General features: G+C 36.0%; 1 protein-coding gene and 1 non-coding gene across 5 annotated transcripts in view; both read right to left on the bottom strand.

Moving 5' to 3' along the window:
- The window catches only part of OSTM1 (osteoclastogenesis associated transmembrane protein 1), a 52,943-nt gene that overhangs the window by 7,817 nt on the left and 17,340 nt on the right, over nt 1-27,786 (bottom strand). The window contains exons 3-7 of one of the 4 annotated variants that reach the window (XR_007470524.1): nt 18,879-18,976; nt 13,939-14,106; nt 11,716-11,881; nt 7,752-7,988; nt 3,780-4,022 (exon numbers count right to left, since the gene is read on the bottom strand). Coding sequence is in view for 2 of the 4 variants with exons in the window: in XM_004264753.3 (XP_004264801.1) it covers nt 7,933-7,988; nt 11,716-11,881; nt 13,939-14,106; nt 18,879-18,976 (488 nt within the window). In the remaining 2 variants the exon portion in view is untranslated. Of the gene's footprint in view, nt 1-751; nt 4,023-5,895; nt 7,989-11,715; nt 11,882-13,938; nt 14,107-18,878; nt 18,977-27,786 lie in introns of those variants that run through there. The other 3 variants (XR_007470523.1, XM_004264753.3, XM_049695315.1) reach the window with 3 other exon arrangements.
- Nucleotides 26,004-26,110, bottom strand: LOC117199409 (U6 spliceosomal RNA). The gene has a single exon (XR_004480642.1). It is a non-coding gene; the product is annotated as a U6 spliceosomal RNA (small nuclear RNA).

The raw sequence follows: 27,786 nt of genomic DNA, 5'->3' as shown, positions 1-27,786 counted from the left end.
AGACATTAGTCCCTGACTTCTGAGACCTTGCAGTCTAACTGAAGAGATAGTCTTAGCCCATATAGAACAATGATATGAATCATATAAATCACTAAATAAGCGGTCTTAAGTAATGTAGGGAGAACTATAATTGCAATTAGAGTCCAAAGAAAAGAGAGATGAGTGGGGCTCGAACAGTCTAGAAAGATCCATTGAAGTGGGATTTGACCTTGATGCAGAGAACAGACAAATGTGCATTCACTTGGGGAAAACTTGGGTTAATTTTCTGGACTCTGATTCCACCTGAGTCACAATGCTATTTTCCAGATGCATAGTCAAGTCCCCTTCCAACTTCCCTTCCACAGTCTGCATGGCAGGAGAGGTTTTCATCACCATTAGAGCAGAGGGGGGCTTCACAAAGAGCAGTGTAATCTGAGTGCTGATGAGGCCAACAGGTTTGATTCTGAAGATTGTTATTGCTGCCAGGCTATAACCTAGACATATAAATGTACTGCTTCAAATGTTCCATCAGGAGAATCGGCTGGGGAGCACTAATCCTAAGTGAAACCATCTTGATTACAAAGGAAGGAATGACAACACCATATTGCTTAACTGCTGAACCTTACAATGAAACACAAAGTGGCATTAACGTTCTCTGCCTGTAATGCTGCAGTTTAAGCAGTTAATCTTATTTTAGCTGAATGGCATGTTCATTACAGCAAATAAGTAGGTAATGTGTGGGATTACTGAAAGGAAAGATAAATTAAACCAGTTATGGTTGTAATGTTGATTTTATTTTAACTGTCTGATTTAACTTGGTATTTTTCAAGAGTCAGATCTAATATACACTCATTTAGCAGAGATTAAGCAGATGGGACTCTTGCCCAGAAACGGTATTATATGCAACTTAAGACGCTACTTTTAAGGGCAGCAATCCAGGACACTCGATACTGGCTCTAGCCTGGAATCTTCAGTGCTTAAACTGGAGGGGTCCTGAATGGTAAGATAGCACTTCTCTCTTTCCATTAAATAGTTATGTTTTCACCATTTATGCTTTTCAAGGGCAGCTGAAGGACTTTTCTTCAAGGTCTCAAACATCCTTCTGTGTGGACCTGCTACAAAACAGTGTGTAGCTCAGGAATGTATTTTATCTTGTTTACACGTGCTTTCTTCAAACAAGTGTTACCCTGACTCCAAAAACCCTTCATCGAACTACAGGTACAAGAGGAAAAAGAGATATAGTCCCTGAACTGGAAAGGATTACAATCTAGTCAGGAGAGGAGGGATAATAATCTCAAACATAAGGAACCTAGGAGACAATGTGAGAGGGTGTCTAATCAAGTGCCGAATTGCATAGTGCAATTGAGCAGAGTATGAAGTACTAGATACTGGGCGCTGCACTGGAGGCTCTTCATATACCTAATCTCATTTAATTTGCACAATAATCTTGTGAGGCCAGTATTATTACCTCCTATTTGTCCAAGGAAGGGGAAGTAAATTGCCTGTCCAAGGAAGGGAAAAAGCAGGAGTTTAAACCCAGGTCTAATTCTAAAGGCCTCGTTTTTTCCTTTATGACAAGTTGCTTTCTTAAATATGAAGAGTCAAGAGCAGAAGAAAATCATAAAAGATGTCATGAAAGGAGTGGAATTGGATCTGAGTCAGAATACACCTTCAATCCAACTTAAAAACAAAAAAATTCTTTACCAGTACCCACTTGACAATCAATTTTACTTCCAGAAACAGCCTAAAGAAATAACCTTCTTTCCACATAACACAACGACCTTAAAACATTTTAACTCCAAGAATCCTCTTTTGATTTTTATGCCATTGTTGTGTTTTCATTATATATATGTTAATCCCACAGGGCATTATTGTTGTATAGTCAATAATTATTCAGATTTATTTATCTATTTTATCCTTCTTGTGCCTTTGGGTTTCCACCTAAGTTCATTTTATTTCTGCCTGAAGAACGATCTTTAGTATTCCCTTTAATGCAGGCCTTGCTTGTGATAATTCTCTCAGACTTTATGCCCAGATATGCCTTATTCCCCTTTCAATTTGAAGAACACATTTTTGCTGGGCATAGAATTCTAGATTGTCAGTTACTTTCTTTCAGCACTTTGAAAATACTCCGTTTACCTTCCTGCTTGCATTATTTCTCTTGAGAAACTAACAATAAGTTTAATTATTGCTCTCATGAAGGTAATGTCTTTTTTCTCTAGCTGTATGTATGTATGATTCTGTCCTTGGTTTTCATTTACTATGAATGTGACTAGGTTTTTGGGTTTGTTTTAAATCCTTTTTGGGCTTCTTAATTTGTGACAATGTTTTTCACCAGTTTGGGAATATTCTCAGCTATTATCTTTTCAAAAATTGTTTCTGTTCCATTTTTCTCTCTCCTTTGCTTCAGGGACTCTAAATACACTTATATTAAATCTTCTCACGATATCCCCTATATTTCTTACACACCCCACCCCCATTTGTATTTACAAACTTTTTTCTCTGCAGGTTTCCTTCTGGAGATATTCTTCTAATTTATTCTTAATCATCTCTTCAACCATGTCTTATTGGTTATAAAACCCTTCCACTGAGTTCATTTCAGCTACTATATTTTTTGGTTTGGTATTTAGTTCCTATTTATGTTTTCCATCATTATCAACCTTGCTTTTTTTGTTTCATCTCTTTACCCATTAAACAAATTGCACAGCAATTTGCTGTCAAGAAAAAACTTGACAACAGAGAAGCAATCAATGAGCTCCAGTCCCACTTAGGATATAGAAAAACAAGAAGTTCTGCTCCAACAAACTGTGTTTCTTTGGGCAGAGTACAGAAGGAAGAGTAGCAGCCAAAACAGTAAGAGGAAAAACCCAAAATTTTAACAAATGCTTAAAGACAAAGTATGGGCCAGTGTGACAGCTTAGAAACTCCAGGAGCCACAGATACAAGAAGAGTCTGCCCTCACTTGCCAGCTCTTTTCTCTAGACCTCCACTGGGTGTTCATAAGAAAAATGGGGGATAGATCAGGAAAACTGAAAGAGCCACCCTTTGGTGACACAGGCATGCAGATAACAACCATCTGGCGCTGGGGTAAAGGCATGAAACCCATGTTCTTTTATACAAAGAAAGAGCCATTTGCCACTAGTGGAGTGGTACAAAACCTTCCTGTTCCCTGGTTCCAGGAAAAGGCTGTGGTAGAGAAGTTGAAGGAAAAAGCATCAGATGCTAGAGGGGGGTAGGAAACCCACCTGTGACCAGGATCCTGCCCTAATGCAAAGCATTAGGTCTGCTGCCAGTGAGAGAGGGACAGGAAACTTACTCTCATTTAAGAACCGTCCCCCCCCCCCATTACAATGCAGAGTCTGACTGCCATGGGGAGAAGGAGGTGCACCTATAAAGCTCAAGAGCCCGGGGCCTGCATGAGACTGAGGCTAGCGGGGAAAACACTGCCTGCCCCAACCACAAAACTTGCTCAAAGAAACAAGCAACAGATCCCTAGAGCTAAGGGAGGGGCAGGACTTGTAGAGATTCCACTTGTAGTACAGTTGTGCAGTCTGCTGAAAGCAAGAGGGTGAAGCAGGGTCACTGAGAAAAACTCCCTGGCATTCTAGGCCACTCACTAAACACAAAGTAGCAGCAGTTCACCACTGGATGAATTTTAAAGCTGTGGTATATTGAAGGTTACAATATCAACAATAAAACCCAAGCCCAGATCAACTACTACTGAGAGTTACTTGGTACCCCCACACTAATGGCCCAAGAGAAGGAGAGGTGTGCCCAGTGTACGTATAAATACTATTTACCTCAGTTTCTACTGTTCTTTTACATGCAATGTCTGACATTCAATCAAAAATTATAAGGGCTTCCCTGGTGGCACAGTGGTTGAGAGTCCGCCTGCCGATGCAGGGGACACAGGTTCGTGCCCCAGTCCGGGAGGATCCACGTGCTGTGGAGCGGCTGGGCCCGAGAGCCATGGCCACTGAGCCTGCGCGTCCGGAGCCTGTGCTCCACAGCGGGAGAGGCCACAGCGGTGAGGGGCCCGTGTACTGCAAAAAAAAAAAAATTATAAGACATTAAAAAGCAAGAGAAAAAAATGACAATGATCCACTGTCAAGAGATAAAGTAGTTAACAGAACTAAATCCAGAGATGACCTAGATATTGACACTATCCAACAGGAATTTAAAATAACTGTGATTAAAATGCTAAGGGATCTAGTGGAATGAGTGGACAGCATACAAAAACAGAGAATTTCAGCAGAGAGATAGAAACTATAAAAAAGAGTTAAATGGAAACCCTGGGAATAAAAATACAGTATCAAGAGATGAAGAATCATTTTGACAGGCTTATTAGTAGACTGGACACAGCACAAGAAAGAATCAGTGAACCTAAAGTAGGTCAATAGAAATGATGCACATTGAAACATAAAAGTAAAAGAGAGTGAATAAAACAGAAGAGTGCATCCAACAGAGCTGTGGGACAATATCAAATGGTCTAACATAAATCTAATTGGAGTCCCAGAAGGAGAAGAGAGAGAGAGTACAGGACAGAAGAATATTTGATGGTATAATGGATGAGAATTTTCCAAAATTAATGATATACAACCAAAAAATCCAAGAGGCTCAGAGAATCCCAAGCAGAATAAATACAAAGATAAACATACCAAGACACATCATAGTAAAACTGTTGAAAATTGAAAGTTAAGAGGAAATCTTGAAGGCAGTCAGAAAATAAAAATGTTACATAGAGAAGAACAAATATAAGAATCACAGCAGACCTGCCATCAGAAAATTTGCAAGCCAGAAGGCAATAGTGATTTCTTTAAGGTACAGTTGACCCTTGAACAACATGTCTTTGAAATGTGCAGGTCTACTCATACACAGATTCTTTTTCAACATATATACAAAAATATATGTGTAGAACATCATGTGCAAGACTTGTATTGAAGTGGATAGCCTATCCCTACATAGGCACAGGGTGAGTGATATTTAACATAACGTTAATGATATTAGTTTTCTTACTGTTTTATAACTTTGCTTTCAAAGAATTACGTAACTGTACAGTATGCCTCTCTCTTTCATAATTGGAGAAACTGTGTATCAGCCTATCATCACAGGGAAGTGTTTTTTAAAAATATATAATTATGTTTCCAATACTGTATCATGAATATGACTGCAATAATGCATGCCATAAAAATTTTATGCATGCCATAAAAATTTTATAACAATTCATTCATTAGTGAGCAGGCTAGGCTACCATGAAGCAATTGTATTGATTATCCTAGGCTACCATAAAGCAATCATATAGCTGCTTCTTCATTATCAATGCATGAATTGTTATACCTGTAAATAAACTGAATTTCTTTTTCACGTTATCTCTTCATTTCTGATGTCTAGTGTTAGTAATACGTATAACATCTACAGTATTTTGCATCATATAAGACAATACTGATGAAGGTACTGACAGACAATTCATCTTGTAAACAGATGACATAAACTTATAATATCGATAAATACAGTACAGTACTGTAAACATATTTTTCTTCCTTATGATTTTCTTAATAACATTTTTTCTGTAGCTTACTTTATTGTAAGAATACAGCAATATGGACTTCCCTGGTGGCGCAGTGGTTAAGAATCCACCTGCCAATGCAGGGGACATGGGTTCGAGCCCTGGTCCAGGAAGATCCCACATGCCGCAGAGCAACTAAGCCCATGCGCCACAGCTACTGAGCCTGCACTCTAGAGCCCACGTGCCACAACTGAAGCCCACGCGCCTAGAGCCCATGCTCTGAAACAAAGAGAAGCCACCGCAATGAGAAGCCCGCGCACCTCAACGAAGAGTAGCCTCCACTCGCCACGACTAGAGAAAGCCTGCATGCAGCAACAAAGCCCCAATGCAGCCAATAAATAAATAAATAATAAAAATAAAATATAGCACTTTAATTTCCTTAAGCTACTTTGTTTATTTCAAAGTGCCAAAAAACTAAAGGTGTTCTGGTGCACACACATATGCTGTGAATCTAAGAATTCAGAACTATGCAAAGAACTTTTCAATACGACTTTACAAGTGAAATATTTACACACTTTACTGGTAGTGCTTAATGCTTATTTTTGAAATCTATTGCTGATGCTCCTCTAAAGAGCAATGACTCAACCAGAAAAATATTAAAGGCTGCCTTTTCTTTTGTAAAGTGCTTATTAGCAACCATATCCAAAAGCAATGGTTTTCAGAAATACATGATATTAAAAGGTGCTCAAAGAGTCACCTCTTACAGAATCAAATATGCCATTTTGTAACTTTGTACATGTAAACTGATTTTATCTGCATTAATGAAAGATTGCTTTCAATGGCCCTCAACCATATGCTTCAAATCAAGACAGTGCTATTAGCATCAGCAGCATGAACAGTAACAGCAGAATAAACCCCAGCACATTTTAAATGGATCACAGCAGACTAGAAAAACTGTAACAGCTTTTGGATATGTTGCATATCCAAGGATGAGGCTTCTCTTTCACTCTGCATATATGGTAAACATTTTAAAAAATAATAAAAACACTTTCTTGTCTCTCTGTAAGAGCATTTTACAGTGTATAAAAGGATTCAGATTCTTGTACCAATTAAGCAAACTGTTTTTCTATATAAAGTAGGCTTTATATTAAAGAAAGAAAGAAGGAAAGAAAGAGAAAAGAAAGCCTATTTCCACCAAGACAGCTAGAAGGAATTAACAAGTGAAACACCTAATGCTAAAAACCTGAGGGAAAAAAATGTGAACAATTCTGAAATGAAGCTTTTTTGAAAGGTTGATATAAACATTCCAAAAAGGAATTTGTTTTCGAGTGTGAAGTATCTGACTTCATTTCAATCATATATCACTTTTATCTGATTTAAATAATTTAGAAAAAAAATAAGCATCATCTTAACTGAACTACTTTCTGTATCAGATTCTCTTTCTGACTCATGCCCCCCAGTACGAACCATTCAATACTCTTATAGTGAGCATCCCTTCAGGTCCCTGTCTATTTTCTGAATCTTAAAAGCTTTTTTACTCCTCCTTTTTTTTCCCCTCCAAAACTCCCCATATATCCCAAGAGAAAATTCCTATTAAAAAATCATAATTTAAATACATTGTGACAATGTTACATTTGATTTAAAGTGGTAATAAATTATAAATTGCCAAATAATATAATTCACAATGCAAATCCCTGGTATAAAAAGAATCCATCTTGCCCTGAATATAATAAAGCAGTCCAGTGATTTCAAATTACTTATGAAATAAAGGCAAAAATAAGGTGTAAAACACTATTTATAAAAGTTAAGTAAGAAACCAGTTACCATAAATCTTTTTACAAAGATAAATGTAATGGGCCTTTCCATTTCTAAAAATTTGGGGGGAGGTTTATAACTAGTGGTTTCAAAAATGACTTTAAGGAAACCAGAGATTGAATTACATATTATTTGTAATATATGACATATTAAATATATGTGACAATAATACTGCAATGGTGAGAAACTTAAATTAATCTTTGGACTTGCTACTTTTCGGCAAGTAAATTTTTTTCAAAGTCTTTGCTATAACTGATTAATTTTTAAATGTTAGTTCTCAAAAACTTTGCTACTAGAGATACTATGTTAACTAAGGAGATACTGGAAGTCTCAAATAGTAACAATATGCCTACAAAATAAAACAAGATTGTTCTTGCATCTTTTGTTAGTATAACAAATACACTTTAAAATAGACAACATTGCTATGCCTGTAAATTAAAAATACCCAAACCTTTAAAAAGGGGGTGGAACAGGAAAGAAAAATTGAAAATTCTTATTTAAAAATAAATCTGAAGTCCTTGCATTTCTTAAGAACTTGACTTGTCAAATCACAGTTTATCTTCTTTTGGACCAAGCTGTGTCTTCCACCATTCATCCATGGGATATGATGTCAATTCTCCATTCTGTAGGTTTCAGTGTGAATTTTCTTGAATGTTTGCAAAGCTGGTACTGGACTTGAGACGTTTGGCTAAATAAATCAAAAGTATTATATTTTAACTTAAATTTAATTCTCTAAACATAATTATTCATTATTTTATGTAAACTATAGTATTCATCTATTAATTCCATGTTTGAATCTGAATAGATTCAATCTTATAAGAATTAAACCTAAATCTATTTTTTTCTACCAACCTCAAAAGATATAACTTTGCTTGAAGCTGCACATGATTTTGTTAGAAGCAGTGCCAAATAAAACAGATGTAATTTATATCATCCTGAACAATACAGTCTTAAATATGTAATAAAAATGAAAGTACTCTACTTTAAAAATGGAAGTGCTGTAAAGTATAATAATAAAATTATATATTTGAAAGTCTAATCTAGAAATCCAAATCTAAATTTCTCTTAAAAGAATTCAGTAAAAGAACTCTGTAATGTTTAAAAAAAAAAACAAACATTCAAATGGCTTACAAAGAAAAGTGAGTTGATATTACACACATGTGCACAAACATATATGGCAGCTAATAAAATATGTACAGTTTTGATCATGATGCTAAAGGGACTGAGTCATTAGAGTTAATAAAGAAAATCATGGCTATTTGGCTTGGTAATATGTTTTGTTCTTTAGTTAAACATGAATGTTTCTCATGTTCCAGAAATTAAAAACAATCATGCCATAGTGAAAGTATCTTACATTGGATAACTAGGAATCTCTCTACTTCAGAGGTTCTCAACACTAGAATAGAGGTTATGATTTAGAAGGTCTGCAATGGGATTCAGACATTTAATTTTTGTTTTTGTGTTTTGAAAGCTCTGCAGACAATTCTGATATGTGGCCAAGGATGAGAACCACTGTTCTAGTTTCTATCAGGGTCTCCCCTGACAACTGTAAGTAGAAGATGACAACATGGCTTCCTGGACCAGTGCATTGTTTCAGCCTAAACTTAAAAAGCAACTTAAACTAAAAAACAGCCTAAACTGAAAGTCTACTTCTTAAGCCTTCAGTGGATCTGGGAAGCAAACTAAATCAAAAGGGTTTTTTGTTTTAAACGGTGTTTAAAACTATTAAAAGTAATCTAGTTTCTAATTACCAAATTCATTAAACTAACCAGGTAGCGATACAACTTCCTTGCTTCCTTATTCTCTATCTGATAAATCCCTACATCCTCCAAAATTCTACTCCAGGGATCTTCTAATGGTGAATTCCAACACCCCAAATGCAGAGTTCGTCTTCTATGCCTCTGTGGTCCAACCACACTGTATGCACTTCTACTACATTTGTTGTAATGATTGGATTATGGTCGGTATGTTCTTTGAGGGCATCTATTGTGCTTTGTTCCTTTTTAAATCCCTAATTCCTACCATAGGACTTGATGAATGGTAGCATAAAGAAAATGGTAGCATAAAGAAAAGTAAATTAAAATTTCCATGAGGTATCAGCACAAGAACTATTTGCTTACACTAGCACTTCCTTAAGTTCATCATTTAATTCGTAAACAATGCTTCTATGAAACATTAATAGGTATTATGCAAAGGTCCTATTGTCAAGTTTGGGGGATGTAATCTTAGAGGCCTTAATTTATATTCAGGTACATTACGAAGCTCATGAAAAGGAATTTCACAGGACTAGTATTTTAAGGAACTCACTCTAGGAGTTGCTAACATTAAGTACAATGTTCTTTTATTCAACGAATATTTTGGAGTATCTACTATGGGCCAGGTACTTTCTAGATGCTGGTGATATAGTGGTGAGCAACATAAACAAAATCCTTTTTCTGATGGAACTTACAGTTGAGTCAGGGTAGACAAACAAATGAGGTAGAAAATAAGTGGAAAAGTTAATTGGAATAGACTAAATAGTGATTAAATGCTATTAAAGAAAGATGATACAGAAGAATTTTAAAAAGGGTGTATTCTTAGGTTGGGGGGGTCATAAAAGTTCTCTTTGTGTCAGTAACCTTTGACCTAAGACCTGGATGACAAGGAGCCAGTCAAGGAAAGCAGGGAGGGAAAAATACAAGAAAGAGGGCAGTGTGAATGAGCTTGGCGTTTGAGAGGAGCAGAAAGAAGGCCGGACTGCCTACATACAGCATCATGAGAAAGGAGAGGGGTAGACACAGGAGTTTAGGAAGGCAGATGGGGACCAGGTCACATGCAGCTTGGAGAGCAGACCTTGGAATAAGTCTGTATTTTATTCTAGGTGCGACGGGTACACGGGAAGGGTTTCAAATGGGAGAGGAGCACGTGGTAAAATTTGTGTTTAAAAATTTACTCTAGCCACTATACGGACAATGGATTGTAGTGGGTCAAGAAGTAGAAGTAGGGATACCAGTTAAGGGACCTCTGCCTTAGTGCTGGTAAGAGACGGTGATGGCCTGGGCTAAGGTATTACCAGTGGGGATAGAGAAAAGATAATTTAAGATATATTTTTGGAAATAGAGCTGGCAGTACTTGCTGATGAATTGAAAAGGGGTAGGGGAGGGAATAAGGGAATGGGGAAAGAAAAGAAAAGAAAAAGTTAAGAAATTGAAAGATATTAAAAGAAATTAAACGACAAAAGGATTTGTGGCTTATACAAGCAGATGGATGGTAATGACTTTTATTGTGAAAACAAACGAACAAAAACACTGATCAGAAGTACTATATATCTTCTGTAGAGTTAAATAGATTTGCAAAGCAAATAAGATGCTAAACTTTAAAAGTACACCAAGCCCTGAAAAATAAAGTTTCTCAACAGTGAGGTCCCTGCAATATTTTGTTATCACCCTAAAGAAGCACTTTTAGGCCCGAGTTATTACATATTTACAGAATGCTGGCAATCTTCAAAATACTTTACTAAATACACCCATGATAAAGACTCTCTCCTCTAGTAGCTAGCTTTTTGAGGTGACAAGACATTACAAATTCAATGTAAACTGATCTACAAGCAATCTGTTTTTTTTTTAAGTTAGATATATTAGACGTGAAGTTAGATAAATCATGAAAAAATGCCAGAAAGAAATTTACAAGGGAAAGAATTTTTATATCATAGGTTCCTAAACTAGGAATAATATTTAAGAGAAAAAAAGCCTGACTTTTTTTTTCTCCTGAAAACATTCTTTTTTTAAAAAACTAAAATTACTAAGGGATAAGCCCATACTTTCATTCTGATAATAAACAAGAAACCTATGAGATTTGGAGGTCACTTTTCTTTGGCTAGTTGGGACCTTCTAGTTAGTGTTTTTTTCTGCTCTGCCCTATTTGATGGGGAGAAAGGAAAGGAATGAACACATACTGAGCACATGCTATATGTCAAGTAACTTTCTTGCAACTACAATTCCAATTTGTTCATAAACAAATTGTCTGTGTGTAAGCTACAGTTTCTCCCTGCCTGCTACTTGTTTGGTGGTTCTGTCATGGGTGGTTCTGCCAATGGGCCTAAGAGTTCTCTACTATTTATCTCCCTATTATGGCCATTTCAGGTCTCCAAAGCCTTTGTTGCTATTCCTTTGTTGTTGTCAACCTTATTCCAGGGAATCTAGCTTTCTCAATTAAAGCTTCTGAAAGATACTGTATGTTAAAGTTTGATTATAAAGTCACTTAACTTACACATCTCTTCTGGTAGTGAGCACAGTTGTAAAATTTGAAGAAGAGAGCTGTTTTAGGCTAATATACTTTGAGTTCTCAGACTATATATTATTTCTAAAACAGGCTTAGATTTTTTTAAATACAGGTTTTTAATCTAAGTAAATAAACAAGCATAAAAAGAAACTTACGTAGAATGAGTTTGCGTTTCTTTTGCTCTGAGTGAAGAAAACTACTAAGGTAGAAGACAACAGGTAGAAAGAGAATGAACACAGAAACAGCAATTACAGGCACTGTGTCACTGCAAGGGACTGAACAGTTGAAAGTTCGACTCCAAAGTTTTCGAGTAATATTCATCTGAAACAATAACAAATAATGTTACTCTATTTTATATTTAATTTGTCTTCAATTTCATAAAATTATTTTGTCAGTAACAAGAACCCCAAATTTAGACTAAATACACATCCCTAAAAAATCTATTAATAGTTGAGGACAATTTCTTCTGTCAGGGAAATAAGCTGGTTCACGATTAGTCATTGTATAAATTTATATCCATACAGAAATTTCATATTGTAAATTTATAATACTGTCCAAAGAATGTCAGCTTTTCACAGACTTCAAACACAGAACTTGTATCAATAGAAATATACTGTGCTTCATTCATCAAAAAAGATTTAAAAGGGTAACTATGTGAGGTGATGAATGTCAATAATTAGACTGTGGGAATCCTTTTGCAATATGTATGTATATCAAATCATCACACTGTACACTTTAAATATATTATAATTTTATTTGTCAAGTACACCTCAATAAAACTGGGGGGGAGGGGAAGTCTCACAAAACAAACAAACAAAATATTTTCTTTCATATGTTACCTACGTAATCTCACTGAGCTTGTTGTAATATTTTTAGAATGGAGATAAAAATATCAGCTTTATAGGGCTTCCCTTCAAGAGATGATATCTATGAAATGCTTAATAGCTTATCTAAGATATTATGAAAGATTCATACAGCAAATAATTTTTTAAGTATATAATATCTAATGAGTCATGGAAACTTTATTAGACAATACTAATATCTTATTTAGCCCCTAGATACACTTAGGGGCTGCAGTACCTCACTTTCATTGAGCTCATGATTTCTGTCAAACAGGCTAAATGATGTAAGGAAACTATCAAATTTAGCTTTTAAAACTGTTCTTGCCTGGATTTTGTTTAATTGAGATATGGTTTACAAATGGTGCACTGTACGTCTGTCGTAATTTTTGCTTATTGCAAGATGGATGTTCTAAAATAGGTTGGTCATGTTGATTTCCTGTGTAATCCAACTTGTGTCATAGAACCAATATTCATTTTTCTTTATTTTAAAAAAAAGAAAGAGACTATTATTCTTTAAAAAGATGTTATTATTTATTGGGAACCTACTAGAAGCCAGGTACTACTCTAAACATTAGTAACAGAGCAGTAACAAACAAAAATCCCCATGGTGTGTCCATTTTAAGTGCTTTTTACCATTCTGAATATTACAGATCCACTATGTTCACTCTGAGCTGCTATAATTCACACTCATCATTCTCAAACATTAAGTTTACCAATTTTGACCACAAGTTCTCTGCTTTTTGACAATAAATTTTCAGTTTCCTCTAATGCCTCAATAGTCAGGCATCGTATTCCCATAAAAAGGCATGATTGCCATCTAGTGGTGCCCCATGTAAAGGCAGGCTATTCAACGGAGGAAAAAAGAGTTTTTGTTGACTATTCATTCAATCAATACATGTTACTAAGGGCCCACTATTTGCTAGGCGCTGTTCTAGATACTGAACAGTGAACAAAAAAGGACAATGATGTCCTTGTCTTCATATGGCTTATATTTTAGTAAGGGGAGAAAGACTACAAATAAGTAAACAAAACTTTTCAGATGGTAATAGATATAAAGAAATAAAGCAACAGGATAGGAAGTAACTGAGGAATGGCTTCAGAAACATATTGTAGCAAAACCTAGAGACTTCTTGAATTAGCAACAAGTGCACAAGAAACTGAAATGAAAACATTTAACAATATACCCACACCTCTGAAAATGACACACATTATCAAACTTAAAAAAACAAAATGTATAAATGGAGTATAATCTATAAAAATATTAAATCACTATGTTGTATATCTGAAACTAATATAATATTGTAAATCAACTATACTTTAATAAAAAGAAGTCAAATATACCAAATTATCAACTTACTTATGAAGTATCTGATTAATTTCCATTTTAGTTTGACACATCAGGATATTCTAAAACTTTACTACTTAGCAACTAGTTATTTCTGGTTGAAGACACCATATGCAAATTCCAATAATAATACTGAAGGCACATTCAACAACACTGCAAAACACGTGTTGTATCAGGAGCAAAGTACTTACTGCATCTTCCACATCAATGCATAAGTGCATTCCAGATTCAGCCTTATTTTCAAGTTCATTCATTTTTTGCATTTCACTGTACAGACTACTCAGAGTTTTGTATGCGTCATGACAGTTTTTGCATACTTCTGAATAATTTCTTAACTGAAGAAGACTGTGTGCGCTCCCCTAAAAGTCAAAGGCACATAAAATACACGCAATAAACATTACATTTTTTAAACTTATTTGCCCTCCTGGAGGAAATAATAGAGTATGTTAAAAGTGCTGAGCTGTGGTGTGGGGCAGGTTGCCAAACCACTCTGAGCCTCGGTTTTATCTATAAAATAGGGATACCCTTACCTGTATTACAGGTCCCAAGGAATAGAGACTGGTATGTAGCACACAGCAAAATATTTGGTACTTTCTAGTCGCCCCTAAATTTTGAAAACCACTGCACTAGCCACTGTTAACTGAGGGCAACACTAGCTCATATACCAAATTATTGATACCTAAATACCAAAAATTTACTAAGTTATCTTGTCATTTATACATCTGCCCTTATCTATCCTACACTCACCAAATAAATAAAGTATACCCTTGCCTGTGCTGACTTGAACCCTGAAGTCTGCCTTATTGAGACAGAGAAGACTTTATAATGAGTTAGGAAAAGGCACCCAAACTACATCCCTCCCCCAGCCCTCTTACCCCAATGCTTTTAATCCAGGCCTTTCAAGTCAACAAAAAGGGACTAATACCAATGAATTGTATAACCTAAAATATAACCTCAGGTACTGGATATAAGACATTATGTTAGTGAATCTCAATCTTTTCCACTTCTGGGACTGACGTTTGTATTTCAAGAACAAGTTTGCTAAACATTCAATTCAGACTTTTGTTTTCTATTCCCTTTATTCTTTACCTTATAGCCTGGAGAAATAATATTAACTGACTATCAGAATGAAAGAGAAAAGGAAAAATTAAAGGAATTAAGCTGATGTAGCCCCTACAACATTACCCTTACTATCTACTTGACAGAGAAACTCAAGACTCTCTTTAGTTCTGCCACAAGAAATAGCCCATTGCCTGTTTTTCACAGAACAATTGTACGTTCAGCTAAATGTGTTCGATCAAAAATGGAGAACAGTACCTTGATGGGGGAGTATAATTTAGTCATTTATATTAAAACTTAAAATGTACATATCATTTGACATTGCAATTTCACTTCTAGGAATCTACCAGACAGATAAAGATACAAATACCTGCAAAAGACTGTCCATATTTGTGATAGTAAAATACTGAACCAAACAAAATTCTCCATTGATACAGGGACTGACTGACTAAATGGTGGCATAGTCAAACAACAAAAAGCCCTGCAATGTTTAAAGCAAATGAGAAAGTAGGATTCTGGGAAAATGATGACATCAGCACGTGCCATTCCTGATTTCTTTCCTGAAGAGACTCAAGAACAGAAGAGTAAACCCAGGCCCTTGATAGCACTGTTAATTATAGAGGCATGACACGCACATTTCATCACAGGAAGGTTGTATGACAGCTGTCATACCACTCCCAGAGAAACTAGCCGGAACCACAGTCTCTTGTGACCCTCTATCCCCTGCAACCACCTACTGTCCTCTGGAGATGCGAGGGGCTGGAATAATAGCCCCACCCTACCTGCGGGACCACCCACAAAAAGCAGTCTCCACAGTCACCCAGACAGTCCAGGTTCCCAGAGAAGCCACCTGCAAACACATACTACATAAGGTGGAGCTGGTCTGGAACCTAAACCCACATCTCTGCCTCATCACTGAGGCAGAAGGCACTGCCACAGCCAATACCATTAATTTCACTGCTACCACCTATCTCTTTAGCTGGTTCTCCTCCGTTTTCAAACACACACACACACACACACACACACACACACACACACAACCTATAAAACGTTGGCATTGCCCAGAACTCAGTCCTTGGGGCCTCTTCATCATCTCTATCTCCACTCACTCACATCCAAGTCTCCAGGCTTGATACCATCTGTACCTGATGACTCTCAAATCTACAGCTCCAGCTCATACCTCTCCCCTGATAATAAACAAACTAACTAATTAGCTAATTAATTTTTAAAAACCATTCAATTTAAGGAAATAGAAAAATGACAAAACCAAAAGAATATAGGAGGAATTAATAAATGCAAAAGCATAACTTAACACATTAAGAAAAATAAAACAGAAACTGATAAATAAAGCCAAAGGTGGGTTTTCAAAAAGGTCAATAAATATAAATGTATCTTCAACAAGCCTAAAGAAAATTCAAGGGAAAAAAGGACTCACAAGTATAGCATTTGGAAATAGAAAGGAAATGTAGCTATATATATGATAGAAATTTTAAGGAGTAACCAATTACTAAATGCAATGCATTATCCTGGAATGAATCCTGAAACAGAAAAGGACATTAGTAGAAAAACTGGTGAAATCAGAATGAAGTCTGGCATTTAGTTAATGGTTATATACCAATGTTCATTTCTTATTTTTGACTAATGTACCTTGGTAACATAAGGTGAACATTAGGGGAAACTAGGTCAGGGATATACAGGAATTCTCTATATTAGCTTTGCAACTTTTCTGTAAGTCTAAAATTATTCCAAAAAAAAAAAAAAACCATTTAAAAATAGGCAGTTAAAATCTGTAGTGGGGCCTTTTTGTCCGACATCTTAGGGAGGTGAGGTGATAGCAGTTGCTCTCCCGGCTTCGCTATGCCGCCCAAGGATGACAAGAAGAAGAAAGATGCCGGAAAGTCGGCCAAGAAAGACAAAGACCCAGTGAACAAATCTGGGGGCAAGGCCAAAAAGAAGAAGTGGTCCAAAGGCAAAGTTCGGGACAAGCTCAATAACCTAGTCTTGTTTGACAAAGCAACGTATGACAAACTCTGTAAAGAAGTTCCCAACTATAAGCTTATAACTCCAGCTGTCGTCTCTGAGAGACTGTCGTGGCTCCCTGGCCAGGGCAGCCCTGCAGGAGCTGCTTAGTAAACTGGTTTCAAAGCACAGAGCTCAAGTAATTTACACCAGAAATACCAAGGGTGGAGATGCTCCAGCTGCTGGTGAAGATGCATTAACAGGTCCCACCAGCTGTATATTTTGAAAAATAAAGCTTTATTAAATCAAAAAATAAAAAATCTGTAGTGGGGGAAGAAAAGATATCGTTCATAAGGGCACCAAACACTATGTAGTACCTTGAAATAGACTTAAGAAATGTATAAACCTATAGGAAATTTAAATAAATAAGTAAAACTGTGCTAGAGAACATTAAAAAATAAAGAATAATGGTGGTTACCAGGGGCTAGAGAAAGAGGAAATGGGGAGTTATTACTTAATGTGTACAGAGTTTCAGTTTGGGAAGATGAAACATTCTGGAGATGGATGGTGGTAGAGTTGTACAACAATGTGAGTGTACTTAATGCCACTGAACTGTACACTTAAAAGTTGTAATGTGGTAAATTTTATATTCTATTTTACTGAAATAAAAAATAGTGAATATATACTGTACTCCTAGATAGGAAAGCTTAATATCATAACAGGTCAATTTTTCCCAAATGATGACTCTAAAATGTACTGCAATTCTAATAAAATATCAAAATGATTGATTATTTTGAACTTGGTTCTAAAATTCATTTCATGGATTTATTTAGTAAATCATGTTTTGAAAGTCAAGAAGCCAACAGGAAAAAAAGGTTGGCGCTAAACCTTACGTCTTACACCAAAATAAATTTCAAACAGATAAAATGATGCTTAAATGTACAAAACAAAACCATGAGTCCTAAAACAATCACAGGAGAAATTTTTTAAATAATCTCAAAGTGGGAAAAGGCCTTCTAGTGTGACACAAAATCCACAAGCCATTAAATTAATTTTGGTAAATCTAACAACATAAAAATTAAAATTTTCTTCATATCAAAAAGAGAAGCACGATAAAGAGACAAACAACAAATGAGGAAAAAATATTTGCAACTAACATCCCAGGAAAAATGCTAATTTCCCTAAAGTACATTCATCAGAACTAGTGTCTTTGGTCTCTAAAACCAGAGTTCCTAGTCAAATAGTCTTGGTAAATGCTGTATACAAAGTTACCATTTGAAGTTCTATATAATGTACATTAGTCCACTAAAGTTCTGCAGTCCTGTATTAAAGCATTTCTTACCCTTATTAAGAACATTACACCTTTTTTATGGGCTATCTATTAAAATCTTGCAGAACATATTTTGGGAAATGTTCATCTAATAGTTTTTATTATACTCAGGGAAATTCATATACTATGTTATCACATTTATTAAAGAGAAAGTTATACATACCTATATCCTAAATATATTTCTATCTATTTGTGGGGATTACCTACTTGTTAAAAAGCAAGTTTCAAAACTAGGATTTTACCAGAATTCCAATTTCACCCCTCACCACTACCAGGAACATTCCAATACTAACATTCAAGGGTCAGAGGTGGAGAAAACAAAACCCAATAAAGTAGGTTTCTTAAAGGCTACCTTTTATATTATAATTCAAAAATTTTATATTATAAATTCAAAATTTATAGACAGAATCATACTGAATTGCAAAATACATTATTGCATAAAGTCAAGAAAAATTATTGTCTGATAGAACAACACTGTGTTTTAATTAAACAATCACATGCCTCAGTTAATATGTTCACACTCATTAACTCATTGGATCCTGACTACAAAATACTGGAAGGTAGGCACGTTAGATCTTACTATTCCCAACCTACAAATTAAAAAACTGAAGTTTTGATGATTTGCCTAAGGGCTAGTAATAGAAGAATTTAGCAGAAATCCAGGTCTACCTCTACACTGTGTATGTAGATAAATATCAACAATTAATGCTATAAAAATTGGAATTATTTATTATTCACTTGGACAAGACAGCATTTTAATTTCAAGTGTCATATATAAAATACCTGAAGGTTATTCTCAAAGCAGGTCAAGGTGTGATTAAACAGATTCAGGAAGTATACTGTGCTATTTGATAATTCTTCACTTTTGTTCGTTAAACAATCTGTCAAGAAACCAAAAAGCAGATTAATATATCTCAAGCAACAATTATATATAGTCATTTATCTCTCAAGCTGTTATCTTCTGTTTCACACTATCGTAATCCTTTATTCAGACAAGCATGAAGTGTTCCACATTAAGAGAATTTTCCAAATACATGAAGCTTACCCCTTTTAGTTTCCAAAAGGTTTTTTTTACATCATAACCATTTAAATGAAAATATTAAAATAGTCACATATTTTTCTCTCTTTGTAAAAACCATATACCAAGTAAAATTGAAATTGATTTTTGATGGTACAAAGTCTTAATCATGAATATCAGTTATCAAATGCCGCCTTAATAGGAGTACTCTTAGTGCTGTTTAGGCATAAGACTATTTATCCTGCATTAATTTTAGCTAAATTCATATGCTGTTTGATTGTTTTCTGTGTTACATTTAGTAGTTCTGGGTCTCTTCCATCTTCACTAGTGGGTCAGTTATTGCATCTAAGAGGTTAATCTTTTAAAATCTGCTCTTTCTAATCTATTGTGAGTTGGGAGACCAGAGAAACAAGCTGGTGAGAATCTTGCATAAAATACTGATAAAGGGACTTCAAGTAAAATCTGGAAATAAATACACTTGTTTTATGTTTTTCTAAAAATCTTACATAAATGATATTCCTCTGCAACTTGCTACTCTCACTTAGCAAGTTCATTCCTTTGAATTGTTTTCTATTTCTATGTATGAACATAGCACAATTTTTAAATCTATTCTCCCTTCTTGGATGAACTTATTCTTTAACCTCAGTTTGCTTTTACCTCTCCCTGTGCTCTCAGCTTACCCTCTGGGATCTAGGTTCAAGTGCCTGGCACCATATCCTGGAACTCAGAGTCAACCATTTCAACCTCACTTTCCTAGAATCCTTGCCCTTTTTACATTCCACATACTCACAAATATTTAAAACCTTCATTAACTTTCTCTACTCCCAATTGTGGTTGTAGAACACTATTATAGAAAATTCTAAAGTTATAATGAGGGGACTCAATTCAAACTAGTTTCAGGGCCACAAAACAATCCTTGTAGATGCCCTACCAATTACTCCACAAGGGATGTTCAAATACTTTCTATTCTCTAGTACTCAACCATACTCTTGTTCTTCTTAAATTTAACTGAGAGCTGTATATTATACACACTCAGGGCCATCTATTATGATCTTTCAACTGGGAGGGGAGAGACAGAATAGAAGGCTGTTGCAGTTATCCAGGAGAAAGGTGGCAATGCAAACAGAAAGAAATCAATGGATAAGAGATACACAGACTAGGTAGTGAAGAGTACCAGAATATGCCAACTCAAAATATGCCTCTTTGGCATATGGATTATTCTGAGCTAAAGGCCTTTAAGGACTTCCCTGGTGGCGCAGTGGTTAAGAATCTGCGTGCCAATGCAGGGGACGTGGGTTCGAGCCCTGGTTGGGAAAGATCCCACATGCTGCACGGCAACTAAGCCCGTGTGCCACAGCTACTGAGTCTGCGCTCTAGAGCCCATTAGCCACAACTACTGAGCCCGCGTGCCACAACTACTGAAGCCTGCGCGCCTAGAGCCCATTCTCCACTACAAGAGGAGCCACTGCAGGGAGAAGCCCGCGCACCGCAAAGAAGAGTAGCCCCCGCGCGCCGCAACTAGAGAAAGCCTGCGCACAGCAACGAAGACCCAACGCAGCCAAAAATAAATAAATTTTAAAACAGTAAAGGCCTTTAAGAACCAACAGATTCAGGAAAAACTCTAAAAACAGGGCACAAGTTTTTATTTTGTAGATAAAATTTACACTTGTAAAGGAAATTTCCATTTGTAAAGATGTCTCTCTCTCTCAAGAAAAAGAAAAGGGAGGACTCTTAACAACTAACTCTTACCAATGGAGATGGTTCTAACTTAAATCTATGTAACAAACCTTACTAAAAATCCCGTTTACCATACTTTTCCTGGTCACTTTCCCATAACTTGCCTCCTTCATCCAGAAGACCAAAACCCTTTCTCCTCTGATTATCCTAAGATGGTATATAAACCCAAATTCTAACCATCCATTTGGGTTACTCATCACTGGGTGCTCCCGTGTGTACACGTGCAATGCACTTGTTAATAAACTTCTGTTTGTTTTCTCTTGTTACTCCGTCTTTGGCCAGTCTAATTAGAGAGTTCCAGCCAGAGAACCTAAAATGGATAGAGGAAAAAGATTTTTTCCCTCCCTTAGAGTAGACATTAGGATATGACACACTATATGATGCATGCACTATTATAAACAACAATCACTACAATGAAAGCTAATGTTAACTGAGTAGTTGCCATGTTCCAAGTGCCATGCTTGTACTTTAAACACATTTATTCAATTCTTACAACAATCCTATGAGGCAAGAACTATCATCTCCATTTTCTAAATAAGGAACAAAGGCAGAGAGGAATTAAGAAGTTACCCAAGGTCATAAAACTGGAAGTAAAAACCTGGAATTTCTACTCAGTCTGATTCCTGAGCCTGCACTTGCAAACACTACAAATATAAAATATCTACACTCTAGACAATTAAAGTTCAATACTGGGAATCAATAAATACATGCCACTGCTCCTCCCTCCACCACCCATAGATTTCTTACACCATGCAGGGATTCAGGCAGTCGCTACCAACTGATCAGTGCTGGCAACTGAGATGAAGCCTAAAACTGGTAAACAGGGCAGCAACTAGCACATAAAGACTCCTTTGTGCAAACTGGAAAAAGACATTCCGTCCAGGTAGATTATTTACAAAAAAGTGCTCCTACCTCCAGAAGCTGAGCTGGAATCCAGCCCCACTCACCCCCTTACATGGCCCCTAGTGTAGGACTTGGCCTGCACCTGGCATACCTGGGGCTCTGCTGATGAACCTATTCCAAGAGTCTTTCCCTCTCTGAACTCACACACTCTACATTCTCTGCAGCTTTATCTTCTCCAGCATGTAAGTCCTGTTCTGACTGTTCACCTTATCATTTAAAAATCTGAGGGATCACTTCACAAATTAGGAAACAGCTAGAGAAATAAAGTGATATACTGAGGATCATACATCAAGTTAGTAAGGCATTGAAATACAAAATATACTTTCCAGGCTCTTGATTAAGTATTATCCTAATTATACCATTTTTCCTTTACTATTTAAAAATGTTACTCTCTCTGTTGGCTTTCAAAAAGTTCACACACTAAATTCTTAAAAAAAAAAAATAACATAAGTCTCTCTTAATCCTGGTTTAACATCATCACAAAGTAGCCTTGAATCTTTTTACACGAGGTAGAGTATATATAAATAAAAACAAAGTTACAAATATGCATAATATTATTATATTGTGCTAACGAGATTGAAGAAGTTTTCAGTTTTTGTAGTTGACATTTTGGAGGGAAGTACAGGGAATACAATTTCATCCACAACAACTGTACATCTGTGTACAATGAGCCGCATCATGGCAAATGACATGCACAATATGGGGGTGTGTGTGTCCCTGGATTGTCTTACAAAAGCAGTATAAAGCATCAATGTGAGTGATTCATACTTTATAATTTCTTTATAAAAAAGTAATTTAGAAAGAAAAAGACAAATACTGTATGCTAACACATATATATGGAATTTAAGAAAAAAAAAATGTCATGAAGAACCTAGGGGTAAGGCAGGAATAAAGACGCAGACCTCCTAGAGAACAGACTTGAGGCTATGGGGAGGGGGAAGGGTGAGCTGTGACAGGGCAAGAGAGAGTCATGGACATATACACACTAACAAACGTAGTAAGGTAGATAGCTAGTTGGAAGCAGCCGCATGGCACAGGGAGATTGGCTTGGTGCTTTGTGACAGCCTGGAGGGGTGGGATAGGGAGGGTGGGAGGGAGGGAGACGCAAGAGGGAAGAGATATGGGAACATATGTATATGTATAACTGATTCACTTTGTTATAAAGCAGAAACTAACACACCACTGTAAAGCAATTATACCCCAATAAAGATGTTAAAAAAAAAAAAAAAAAGTAATTTATATGGGGCTTCCCTGGTGGCGCAGTGGTTGAGAGTCCGCCTGCCGATGCAGGGAACACGGGTTCGTGCCCCGGTCCGGGAAGATCCCACATGCCGTGGAGCAGCTGGGCCCGTGACCCATGGCCGCTGAGCCTGCGCGTCCGGAGCCTGTGCTCCGCAACGGGAGAGGCCACAGCAGTGAGAGGCCCGCGTACCGCAAAAAAAAAAAGAAACATTAGTAGTAATAAAGCTTCCTATAAGCACTAAGTGAAGTGGTCATTATGAATTTTCCTCATCTCAGATAATCAATGCAGCCTCATCAAGGACAGATTAGCATAGCTTCTTTCTCAGTGAGGGCTCAAGCATCAGCTCAAGAGGCATTCTTAAAGGTGTTAAGGATTCAAGTTAAGACCTTACATAGAAACCCACTAAATATCATAACAGGAATTATGTATGCATCTTCAGATAAAGTATTTGGCATCTATTAGGAGCTTGTATAAGGATCTCTGCTGTTTTTCAAAACTAATTCTATAGAGAACAACAGAGACAATTATCAATTTCTGAAAAGCAGGGCAAGCTTCAGAAAACATAGTATTAAACTATGGGAACTTTGTACTTAAACAACATAATTAAGTTTAATAAGTATGAAAACTAGGACATTTTAAGTTATAAGATATAAATGAGTCCAATGCTTAGTATGTTACCATTTAGATAAAATATGGGAAAGATGGGTTCTGATTAATTGATCTTCTGGTTAACTATCAAGTTTTATTATTGATTTTCAAAGAATCAAGACATGAAAAGTGAAGAGTGGCAGAATATTTGCCATATGGATTATTCTGAGCTGACGGCACTTGGAAAATAGCCAAGGCAGAGAGAAGCTTTCTGTGAATTCCCCTTATCTGCTTGAAGACAGAGCTTCCAAAAGAAAATCAGTTGTCATAAATCCCTTCTCCAGGAGTTTCATCAACTAGGGAATATTTTCTCCTATCAGAGGAAAGTAGACCAATTAAACAGAATGGAGAGTCCAGAAATAAATTCCTGCATATACAGTCAACTATGAGCTGAACTCCTAGAAACAGAGAGCAGAATGGTGATTGCCAAAGGCTGGGGGGTGGGAGAAATGGGGAGATACTTGTCAAAGGGCACAAACCTCCAGCTGTAAGATAAGTTCTGGGGATCAAATGTACAGTATAGTGATTTTAGTTAGCAATACTGTATTCTATACTTGAAAGTTGCTAAGAGAATAAATCTTAAATGATCTCACCACACACACACACACATACAAAAAGGTAATTATGTGACATGACGGAGGTGTTACCTAACACTATGGTGGTAATCATTCTGCAATATTAAGTGTATCAAATCAACACACTGTACACCTTAAACAATGTTATATGTCAATTATATATCAATAAAGTTGAAAAAAGAACAAAAACAAAGTACCAAAACACTTTACCATAAAGCAATTCATAGTCTCATCAAATCTGGTCACTCTACTAATTATTCACCTGTCATATGCATAAGATAACCAAGAAGCATCTCAATAACCAGGCTATCCCTATGTCAACAATACACTTCTTTTTTAAAAAAAAAACTTTTTTTTTTCAAACACATAGACATTTTTTAATTTTTTTTTTACACAGCAGGTCCTTATTAGTTATCCATTTTATACATATTAGTGTATATATGTCAATCCCAATCTCCCAATTCATCACACCACCACCCCCCGCCCCGCCACTTTACCCCCCGTGGTGTCCATACATTTGTTCTCTGCATCTGTGTCTCTATTTCTGCCCTGCAAACCCGTTCATCTGTACCATTTTTCTAGGTTCCACATATATGCGTTAACAATACACTTCTGATAACAGCTTTAAAATTGTGAAGAGGAGAAATCCTTGATATATTTTCTTTACTTCTTAACAGTCACTCTCCACAAGAATTAATTTCCATGTTATTTGTAATATGAATTGGAAGAGTTGTGTACACTCCTTTTGAGTTTCAATCAGTTTCCAAAAACTCATTTCTGATGAAGACTAATATCATTCAAAGACACAGAAATTCTAAAGATAAAATAGATGGTAGTGGTAACGGATGGCACTCTTTTTTTTATATATTGGAGTATACTTGATTAACAATGTTGTATCAGGATGGCACTCTCTTTCATTGAGTGTCTAGCCTTCCTTTCATCAAGTAATAATGGCAAAGACTACGTGCCAACCCACAGCTAGATCAAGTAGAAAGGTGATTTTTTTTGGCAATGTATTACTTTTAAAAGTATTCTTTTAAACAATATTTTAGCTTTTATAGCTTTACATGTTTATATTTTTAATAATATTATTTTTAAAAATTTTAATAGCCCCTTAAATTAACTTTAAAAGATATCTATAGAGTTTCCCTGGTGGCGCAGTGGTTGACAGTCCGCCTACCGATGCAGGGGACACGGGTTCGTGCCCCAGTCCAGGAAGATCCCACATGCCGCAGAGCGGCTGGGCCCGTGAGCCACGGCCACTGAGCCTGCGCGTCTGGAGCCTGTGCTCCACAACGGGAGAGGCCACAAGAGTGAGAGGACCACGTACCGCAAAAAAAAAAAAGATATTTATATAATTATAGTTTTGCATTTTCTAGCACAGAGGATGAAAAAGGAATAGTCATTTTATATCAAAATATATATTCTTACAAAATGGATCACATATTGGTTTAAGTCTCAATTAAAAACAAATTTTAAAAACACCTCAGTAGTTTTTGTTCTTCCTTCGTAATTTTTTTCCTTCCCATTTTATCTTTTAGGTGTCAGACTGAATAGACTCCAGATTATTTACCATTAAAGAGTTCTATTGCTGGCATCACTTATCAGCTCTGTATTTGCAAATTTAATAACTAGATCACCACAAAAAGTTAACTGAGACAAAAGGGTTCATAGCTTGTATTTAACAGTTTTACATAAGTTCTGAGAAAACTGACCAGTCTTTTTTTTATGTCTATTTTTTTTATTTTTTATTTTTTTAACATCTTTCTTGGAGTATAATTGCTAAAAATATGGAACACTTCACGAATTTGCGTGTCATCCTTGCGCGGGGGCCGTGCTAATCTTCTCTGTATCGTTCCAATTTTAGTATATGTGCTGCCGAAGCAAGCACGACCAGTCTTTCTATGTTTAAATAAAAAAGCAAATAATCTAGATTTTGGGGGGAATATTTATACTGTGTTTTCATGTATATACGGTAGGGGAGGAAACATAATTTTCCCTCTACCTTGTAAGTTCTCAGTTGGGTCCCCTGTAACAAAAGACAGATCAATAGGAGAAAAACAAACAGAAGTTTGTTAACTTGTATATCTTCCGCATATACACAGAAGATACAAAGGGAAATTGAGTAACTCAAAGGGGTGGCTTAGAAGTCAGACTTGAATATCATCTTCAGGTAAAAGCAAAGATGGGTGTGGGGGAGGTCAGTTATGGGGAAATGACCAGGAAAAGTGAGGTAAACAAGCATAAGGTTATGCAGATTATGTCCCTGCCTTCTCCATTCACAAGATTCTCTAGTGATTTAAAGTCATCCTTTTCTTCCTGGTACAGAGAGGGAGACACCCTTACCAGTGGAGATTTCCTTAATAAATATAAATTTCTCATATAAAATGGTTATTTCTACTCTGTTTTCAGAGCTTCTCCTGTGTCTGCGGTTTCTCAAAATAATCAGCTCAAAATAATCCTTATGCCAAAGAGGCATATTTTGGGATGGCACATTTTGGTCTCCTACAATACAAAATGACAACATCCTAGGCAAACTTATCAGGCACAAATTCATTTAAAATTATAGTGTGATATGATTGCTTTCTTCCATTTTATTAAAAGAGTAAATATCCTTTGTATTCATTCTTTTACCTATTTCTAAAGGCCAAAGATTTTTAAAAAACAATGACTGGATAGGTAACAAATGGATTATCCTTTAAGTAAAAGGAAAAGAGAAGCCTTTAGCATTATTTATTAAGAAAATAAAAGAGTGAGGATTCCATGAAATCAGTGGTTTAATAGATCTGGTTGCTAGAGATGCGATTGTCTCAGAACCTGATGCCTGATTCCTGATCATTGCTGACCATTAACATTAGAAAATGTGCAACCCTATTAAAAACTTTTTTTTCACATTATCTAGTTTTAATTTTATGTAGTACTGATACGTCTTTAGAAAAAAAAGAGTATTTTACATTTATATCTTTAGTAAAAGACTAGGTTTTCCATGATATCAAACATGTATATAGCATAGATATTAAACTTTGTAGGGCTAAAGTGCAGGGCTAATATTTCTTAAAATGGAGACTGTGCAATGAATTTGTCAAATAGCACTTTAAAAACAAAATTAAGCCTTAACTCATGAACACTGTCTATTCAGATGAACAATCTTAAAGCCCTCCGATTTTAGTTCTAGGCTCTTGATCTGCAGTTCATTTACACTTTCTGAGCCCCCATTCTACCTCACAGGGCTTGGCTTGTTGTGAAGTTCAAATGAACCAAGGGCCATGACATTGAGAAATATTATTTAATTTAATTGCTGACTTGCTATTCACCTTGTTTAGCTCATTTTCTCCTTCCTTCAAATTTCTTTTCTCACTGCTTTGTAACAGAAGACTATGTTGCTCAAGTAAGAATGCTTTATTAAATTTTGGTAAAAATTGCAAAGTTTTTTGAACAATTCTTTAAATTTTTCAGAAAATGTTCATGTTATCTTTATTACAGAGATTTGTAGAAAACATAATTAGAAGTGTTTCCAGGTAATTTGGTAAAGATTATTCATTTCTAGGTAAGGTGATTATTTTATTT

The sequence above is a fragment of the Orcinus orca genome, chromosome 12 (genome assembly GCF_937001465.1).
Source record: "Orcinus orca chromosome 12, mOrcOrc1.1, whole genome shotgun sequence".
Classification (NCBI taxonomy): domain Eukaryota; kingdom Metazoa; phylum Chordata; class Mammalia; order Artiodactyla; family Delphinidae; genus Orcinus; species Orcinus orca.
This window is presented reverse-complemented; position numbering and strand designations above follow the sequence as displayed.